The sequence below is a fragment of the Balaenoptera physalus genome (genome assembly GCF_965194825.1).
Source record: "Balaenoptera physalus genome assembly, chromosome: 3".
Classification (NCBI taxonomy): domain Eukaryota; kingdom Metazoa; phylum Chordata; class Mammalia; order Artiodactyla; family Balaenopteridae; genus Balaenoptera; species Balaenoptera physalus.
This window is the reverse complement of record NC_138890.1, coordinates 6401756-6409973: the sequence shown is the minus strand read 5'-3', so window position 1 is coordinate 6409973 and position 8218 is coordinate 6401756. Positions and strand designations below refer to the sequence as shown.

The following is an 8218-nucleotide window of genomic DNA, read 5'->3' as shown; positions in this document are numbered from 1 at the left end:
AGAGTCAGCTTGGTCCCACCCACTCAGCAACATCCTGTTGACTCTTTTACAAAATTTCTTAAGTTGGGCCCCTCCTCTCCCTTTCTTGGTTCCCTGTCCTTTCTGGGACCTCGCCCCACCCTTCCCCAGATTGCACCAACCTCCCCTGCACACACACACACACACACACATCCCTCCACCCTGCATCAAAATGATGTTTTTTTAATTAAAGAGTTTTTAATATAGTTAATGAGTTTTAACTGTATTAATGATAATCAAAAGAAAACAGTTTTTTTAAATTCAAACAGCCCATGGGAATTCCCTGGCCGTCCAGTGGTTAGGACTCTGCGCTTTCACTGTGGTGGGCCCGGGTTCGATCCCTGGTCAGGGAACTAAGACACAAGGGGTTTTTTTGGCCGCACCGCACAAGCTGCATGGTGCGGCCAAAAAAAAAAAAAAAAAAAAATTCAAACAGCCCAAGAATGTGAAAAATCTGTCTTCCCCTCACTCGAAAATTCCTGTCCCCCCCCAATTTGTTAACGTCTGTCTCCTTCCAGTGGTATTCTTAGCGTATAAAAGCAGATAGGGGGCTTCCCTGGTGGCGCAGTGGTTGAGAATCTGCCTGCTAATGCAGGGCACACGGGTTCGAGCCCTGGTCTGGGAAGATCCCACATGCCGCGGAGCAACTAGGCCCGTGAGCCACAACTACTGAGCCTGCGCGTCTGGAGCCTGTGCTCCGCAACAAGAGAGGCCACGATAGTGAGAGGCCCGCGCACCGCGATGAAGAGTGGCCCCCGCTTGCCACAACTAGAGAAAGCCCCCGCACAGAAACGAAGACCCAACACAGCCATAAATAAATAAATAAATAAATCCCATTAAAAAAAAAAAAAAAGTCATGTTCCTTGCTTTAAAAAAAAAAAGAAAGAAACGTAGGTTGGATAGGTGACTCATTCCACGCCGGTATACCCAATGCTCTCCATCCATCCTCCTGAAAACATGCACCTCTCCATCCTTAGACTACACCCGTTCCGGGTGTCCCGAGGACGGACAGTTGGCTTGCTTCCTGCCCTTGGCTATCTCAGCAGACCCATTCCAACGTCAGAACTAAGTGCATTGAAAATTTTGACGGCCACTGCCAATTTCCCTCCAAAGAGGAGGCCCTCTAAACACGACCTCTTCAAAAAAAAAAACCGCTGTTTATCCCCTTTCGAGGTATGGTGACGGGACAGGAGAGGATGAAGATGCTCATTTTGCAGAGGAGAACACAGAGGCCCGGGAAGATTTTAATCCTAGATCTCTGCGTGCAGATTCTTTGCACCCTATGACTGCCCTCGGCTTGCAAATCCGCCACGGCGCAAGTTCCGCTGTCCAGGACAATCCCGTATCTCAGGCCCCGCCTCCTCGCGGAGCACTGTGCACAGGCCCCCTCCCCCGTTCTCGCGAGAGCTGGGAGGCGAAAAATGGCGCCGACGTGAGCGTGAGCCCGCTGCCACCGTAGGAGTCACCGCAGCCTTAGCTGTAGCCGCCGGAGTCGCGGGAACAAGAGCCCGAACCAGGCCGAGGATGGTGAGCGCGGCGCCGGGGACGCGGACGCGGCGAACCAGCGGGGACTGGCGGGGAGCGGCCCTGTTGCGCACATAGCACCGGCCGACCCCGCCCCCACATCCGGGCACTCGCCCGCCGCTGGCTATCACTCGGGGAGCACCCTACCCCCTACTTCCGGGCCTGGTTTCGACTGGGCCACGCCCACAGGGCTCGGGCACCACCCCAGATCTTCATATGGCCGGGGCCCCAGCACTTCCAGTAAGCCTGCACAGCTCGAGCCCGGCTGGTAGATATAGCTCCGTCCTCGAACACCCACTCGGCCACTACTGGCCCCTCCAGCAACTTCCTAGCCGCGCCCGGTTCAGAGCCCCGCCTTTACCCCGCCCACTCCTTCTGGGCCACGCCCCTGCCTTGTAGGGGCCTCCCACCTTTCCAAGTTAGGGTCCAAGGCATGCTTCTTTCATATAGGTGATTTTTAGAAAGGTACCCCCTTCTACATTTGGAACACCTCCAAGCTCCCTCCCAGAGGATGGGGACACAGGAGGCAGGAGCTCAATCCACCCTCACCCCCTGCCACTCCTTAGGATGGGGGCTGACTGTGTGACGTCTCCGGGGCATTTGCTGCTTCAGGAATGCCCAGTGGTCTTGGCGGGGTGGAGGAGTTCCCCTGGCTGGCCCAGGCAGACCCTGGGCCCAGAGGGGTTCTCCCCACCTCTTCCTTCCACCAGGAGGAGGAAACCTCGGGTCCCAGCCCGGACATGCCGGCCACTGCAGAGCCCAGCTCCAGTGAGACCGACAAGGAGGTGTCCCCAGTTGTTGCTGCTGTAGCCACCTCCTCTTCCATGGGGGAGGAGCCAGGCTCTGACCAGGCAGCCACACCCCCAGTGTGGGAACGTGGAGGGCTTGGAGGGACCCAGCAGGGTGCCTCCCTAGCCCCAGACAGTGGCCATGCTGGCCCTGGACCCGGCCTTGGACTGACCAGCACTGTCTCCGGAACCAGTGAGGACCTGCGGCCTCCCAGACGACGCCCACCACCAGGTGACCCGTGATGGGGCCTTCTGGGGGATCACAGGCCTGGAACGATAGAAGTGAAGAATACAGAGTATCTCCAGACTTGGGGCCCATCTAGAGGGAATCACCACTTACTGAGCCCCAGGTGTATGCCAGGCTGTGGCTACAGTGAGGAGCCAGGCCAACTCAGCCCCAACCCTCTGTTGGGGGAGGCAGAGGGTGAAGGCCCCAGTAAGAGACCATAGTGTAATTGCAGCCCCATACATGCCTCTCTGGGGTAGAGCCCTGGACAGTGTGGATGGAGAAGGGACGGTGACACCCCCCTCCCCCCGCTTCTGTGCGTCCTGCAGGGAAGCAGATACCCTGCTCCAGCCCTGGCTGCTGCCTCAATTTCCCAAGCGTTCGAGACCTGGCACAGCATTTGCGTACCCACTGCCCACCCACACAGTCCCTGGAAGGTAGGGCCAGGGTAGGTGGTGGGGAGGCAGGTTAGGGCGGGAGGCAGGCAGAGCCGACTGGCCACCCCTCTCCACTCCTCTGTCCTTCATCCCTGCCCTGCCAGGCAAGCTCTTCCGCTGTTCCGCCCTGAGCTGCACCGAGACTTTCCCCAACATGCAGGAACTGGTGGCACACGGCAAGCTGCACTACAAACCCAATCGCTACTTCAAGTGAGACCCCGTCCACCCCCACCTCTGCTGGTGCTCGGTGACCGGGCAGCTCCCCCCCAGCACTGATTTGACAGCTACTACCTGGGGTCCGGGCTTTTCTCCCTTCCTAGTCCAGGGGGTTGATCGGGGAAGTGGGCGTGACCTAGGGCAAGCCTTGCCCTTAACCTGCCCAGAAGAGAGACTGATCGCTAGAGCAAGTTCCAGGGACCCCGAGGGCGGGGCTTGGAAGGGGTTTGGGGGGGGGGACATACTTGGCGCGGCTCCGCCCAGCCGTCTACCTCCCAAGAGGAAAAGCGATCACCTAAGTCACAATTGAGACTTCCTTCCTCATCTTCCCAGGGCTCCGACCTGGAGGGGTCCGGAAGGGTCGCGACCACAGTAGGGGGACGCTTAGGGCAAATTCCTCCCCCGCAGATGGGGGATCTGTTGTTTGGGCCCAGGCTCCCTTACCACCCTCGAGCGGCGGCTCCGCAGGTTACTACGGATAGGCCCCTCCCTTGTCCCCCAGGAGACCCAGCCCAACCCTGTGCCGCCCCCAGGTGTGAGAACTGCCTCCTGCGCTTCCGCACGCACCGCTCCCTCTTCAAGCACCTGCATGTTTGCGCCGAGCATGCGCAGAGCCCAGCCCCACCGCCACCCCCCGCCCTCGACAAGGAGCCACCAGCGCCCGAGCGCCCCCCGGAGTCCGACCCTGCGTCGGCGCCTGGGCTACAGTTCCCGCTGCTCGAGCCGTTCACGACCCCTGCCCCTGCCCCCACCGGGCCCTTCCTGCCCTACTTGAACCCCGCGCCTTTTGGCCTAAGCCCCCCACGCCCGCGCCCCTTTCTGGCCGCCGCTCCCGGGCCGCCCGCCTCCAGCGCCGCAGTCTGGAAAAAGAGCCAAGGTGAGTGTGGGGGCAGGGCCGCCTGAAGGGTGGGCTGGGCTCCTTCTGACTTCTGACCTTGACCCGCCCATTTACCGCAGGTGCCGGCGGCAGCCCGCGAAGACCCCAGGGCGGCTCCGATACGCCCTCAGGTGCGTGCAGGTGATCACCGGGGAGGGTGGAGGGGATTTCTCTCCTGCGCCCTGCGGGGCATAGGGAATACTGGGAGGCAGCGGTGCCCACCCCCTTCCCAGGTGGCCAGAAATGTCACCCCCGAAATACAGGATTTTGCCTTAAAAAATTACGGCCCCTGCTCTTTATCTGCGCCGGCGTTTCCGTGTAAAACTCTCACCCGGTTCCCGAGTCCTTCCCCCTACGTTGGTTCAGAGGATGGGAGAGGGGAACGCGGATAAGTCAAGTTTGGTGCCGCCAAATACATGGGGAAACGCCCGGGAGAAACGGATCAGCCGGTCCAGAGCCCCGGCGCCTGGGAGCTGATGGGGAGGCGGGGAGAAAGGTCCGACCCGCCCTCGCCCCGGTCCTCGCCCTCGCCCAGGGCCCGGGGCTGACGGCGTCCCGCCTGCCCGCAGGGCACGCGGCCCCGAGCCGCATCGTGTGGGAGCACACGCGCGGCCGCTACTCGTGCATGCAGTGCGCCTTCTCCACGGCCTCGCGGCCCGCCATGACCCTACACCTGGAGGACCACCGCCCCATCGCCCCCGCGGCCCCGGCGCCCGGGCAGCCGCGCCCCGACGCGCCGGCGGGTAAGGCCCGGGAGCGCGCGGGTGGGGAGGGCGGGGGCCCTGAGGCGAGGGGCGGGGCCGAAGCTCAGGCGCCCCCTCCTCTGCTCCACCCAGACCCGGCCCCGCTGGCACCCAAGGTGTCGCCGCTGCTGTCAGAGGGGGAGTGTCCGGTTTTCTCGCCGCTCTGAACCACGCCGCGTTGCGGGTGGGCTGTGGGTAGTTTTGTAATTTTAGAGGGGCCTGCGATGGGTGGGGTGGCGGGACAATAAAGGAGGCAGATGATCCAGCCTGTGCTGTGTCTGGGTCCCATGCCCCTCCAGTGCAGTCCTGGGGCGCTCCCACCTCGGAAGGGAGCAGGCCTCCCCTCACAGCCCACCTGTGTCCCACCTCCCCTGTCAGCCTCAACAGTGAGACAGCTGTAGGTGGTCCTCTGTCCTGTCCCACCACTTCCAGAAACCAGATGAGATGGAAGTTTCCAGTTTTATTTTAAAACTTCCAGGAGTCAGGAGTGCCCGCCCAGCTGGAGCCCCCCAGGTCCTGAGGCTAGCACTGACTCTCAGGGAGGTGACAGGGCGGTGGGGCAGTCCCAGCAGTAGAAGGGAGGTGCCAGGGCCCCCAGGGCTGGGCACTCTGGCAAGCCGGGGCTCAGGCCTCGTCGTCCTCCTCTTCCTCACTGTCTTCGGCTGCCCACTTCTTCTCCCCCTGCCATAGCTCTGAGGAGGAGGGTGGGTCAAGGCCAGCCCTGGAGAGCTTGTGCTCCCTCCCTTCTCACCTCTCCCCCATATAGGTCCTCTTCTTCCTATCCTTCCTGGGAAGTCAGGCTGGGACCAGAGTTCAAAATCTGGTCCCACACTGCTGTCACCAGAACCCTGAGGGTCAAACCTCCAGAGTATGGAAGTCCCACGAGTTGCTGGCAGCCACTCCTCGGGGCCTGGCTTTTCTTCCTGCATCTTGCTCCCTTCCAGCTCAGGCTTCAATCCCGCCCCCGTTCTGGAGCACCGGAGGCACCCCCCCCCCGCCCCTTCCCCCCAGGCTGAACACCTCTGGAAACAGGGGACTCTTCCGATCGTGCTCCTCCCCTGCGTAGTACCCCCACCGCTCCCCACAGCTCCCCTCAGCTCTCTGGATGAAGGTCCTGTTCTCCTAGTAGCCCACAAGGCCCCATCTTGAACCTCTCCACCTCCTCTTCTCAGGACCACACTCAGCATCTGTCTCCTCTTCCTCCTGGGGAACATAGACATCCTGTGAGCAAGAACCCAAGGACCAGGTCCCCAGCCCCACCCCACCCTGTTTCACTCCTTATCTCCTCCATCTTCCAAGTCATCAGAGTTGTCCTCTATCTATCCGCGGCCAGCAAGACACCAGTCATACCCTGGGTGGAGTCCCCAGGCCTCACACCCCTCACTCACCAGCCTCCTATCTTCCCCTTGCCCCCCTTACCATCCTCCCCCTAGTCCTCCTCGGAATCTTCGTCCCCCAGCATGTTGGCCTCAGTCTCAGAGTTGAGCAGGGTCCCCATCATCGAAGCCATCCAGGTAGCCAAGCTCTGGTAACGACTCAAAATCCTGCTCCCGTTAGCGCAGCTGCTGTGACTCCTCGAAGTTGAACAGCTCCAAGTTCTGAAGGCCCTTCAGCTTCTCCTGGGAAGGGCAACAGGGAGATCTGGGCACCCTTTGGACGTGTCCCACCTGGACCCAGGAGCCGGCCTGCCCGCCTGCCTGCCCCACTGCCCTCAGCCTCACAAGGGGCTTCAGGGCTCCAGTGTCCTTGATGGGGTTGCAGCTGAGTCCCAGGTGGCTCAGGCCAGGCGTCCACTCCGCCAGCACCTCCAGGCCCCCACTGAAGCGGCTGTCACTCAGCACCCACTGTAGGGCCAGACGGGCTGTCAGGGAACCCTGGGGCTCAGGCCCCCTGTGAGCTCCCCTCCCCCTTCTCAGCCAGAAGCCTTGGAACCACAGCTGGGTGATCCTGGGGAAGACTCAGCCTCCCTGCATCTCACTTTCTTACTCCTTAAAATGAGTGTCATGAATGCTCATCCTTTGGAGCTCTTGTGAGGATTCAAAAGAGGAATGGGGAGAGAGGGAGGGGGCTTGGGAAATGTTCGCAGGTGGTTGACATCACTCCAACCACCAAGCCTGTGGCCGGCTGCCTGGGCCCTCTCAGGAACCTGGGGAGGAGGTGGGTCAAGGGGCCCACTTTACAGATAGAGAAGGTGAGGCTAGGAGGGTAAGCTGACTGAGCCCTGACTCTAGCCGGGCCCGGCTCCAAGTCACTGATTCTGCACCACCCCAGAAGCGGGGCACAGTTACCACTGATGAGAAAACCCAGGCAGCGAGGCCCAAAGGGCACTCTGCCCTTTTCCTGCACTCACAAGGCTCCTAGACACCCTTGGGAATATGGCTCTAGGCCCACCCCTTCCTGCATCTTCAGGGCTTGGTGTTCCATCTCCAGGGTACCAGGGTCCCCCAGCCCCTGGAGTTTTCCCCATCAAGCCCCTCATTCAGCCACCCCCGAATCTAGGCAGTGCCAGTTCCCAGTCTGTCAGGACCTTCCCAGAGAGACCCAGGTATCTTGGTCCAGGTACCTGCCCCCCCCCCAAACCGTGTCACCCACAAAGATGCAACAGCCCCTCCCATGGGTACAGTGTGTCCATAGTCCCCCGTGGGTGCCTCGCTGCCCTCTGGAGCAAGCTGAAATTGCCCTGAGGCCTAGGGAGTTGGGTCACTCTGAAAACTGCCCCCTACCCTCACCCCCTCCCAACTCCCATCCAACCTTTGTCTGCTCGCCTGGGAAGTCTTACTGCTCCCACTGTCCCTTCTGGGCTCCTGCAGCCCCTGACCTCCCTCTGGCCAACCAAGCTGGGGGCCCCACAGAGGGTCCCTCCACCCCACCCCAACTCCAGGATGCCTGAAAGCTGAGTCCTCTTAGGGCCCCGGTTCCGCCCAGCAGAGGGCGCCCAAGAGTGTCGGTGTGAAGGGAGAATGAATGAGGGGCCCGCGCATCCAAGCAGGCACCCACCTTGCACAGCCGCCCCAGAGCGGGCAGGTTGGCCTGAGACTGCAGGCTCACGTTGAACAGGCTGAGCCGCTCCAGGACCCAGACCTCGTCATCATCCCCAGCCTCCTCCTCGGAGGCGGACCCACATCTGGAAATGTGACCCAGAGTGCATGTCTGTCCGTTCAAGGCCAGGGATGCACAGGCACAGAGGCTCCAGAATCCCCAAGCTCTGCTCTTAGGAGCAGACACAGGCAGAGTCATTGCCGACTGCTGTGTGTGGCCTTCATGGCAGAGGCGAGTGAAGGGCTCCTGCTGGGAATGCAATGCCCAGCCTCCATCCCTGTCTCATCGGGATCTTTCTGGAAACTTCAATACATCTTTGCTATTCTTGGTGTGATCCTTGGACCAGCAGT

General features: G+C 61.1%; 1 protein-coding gene and 1 long non-coding RNA gene across 4 annotated transcripts; one reads left to right on the top strand and one right to left on the bottom strand.

Annotated features, from left to right (window-relative positions):
• Positions 1-1399: 1399 nt before the first annotated feature.
• ZNF414 (zinc finger protein 414) lies at positions 1400-5094 on the top strand. Of its 3 annotated transcripts, none has more exons than XM_082456825.1 (7): positions 1400-1545; positions 2253-2562; positions 2886-2993; positions 3098-3203; positions 3743-4086; positions 4167-4217; positions 4656-5094. In XM_082456825.1, the coding sequence occupies exons 1-7, from the start codon at positions 1543-1545 to the stop codon at positions 4994-4996; spliced, it is 1263 nt and encodes a 420-aa protein (XP_082312951.1). In that variant the 5' UTR covers positions 1400-1542; the 3' UTR covers positions 4997-5094. The 3 variants fall into 3 exon arrangements, with proteins under 3 accessions (XP_082312951.1, XP_082312953.1, XP_082312952.1); XM_082456826.1 differs by lacking the exon at positions 1400-1545 and having other exon boundaries at positions 1562-2562; positions 4656-4829; positions 4923-5094; XM_082456827.1 differs by lacking the exon at positions 4656-5094 and having other exon boundaries at positions 4167-4382.
• A 175-nt stretch (positions 5095-5269) lies between these two features.
• Positions 5270-7820, bottom strand: LOC309658373. Its single transcript, XR_014262208.1, has 3 exons — positions 6551-7820; positions 6249-6448; positions 5270-6032 (listed from the first exon to the last, which is right to left on the bottom strand). It is a non-coding gene; the product is annotated as an uncharacterized lncRNA (long non-coding RNA).
• Between the last annotated feature and the right edge of the window lie 398 nt (positions 7821-8218).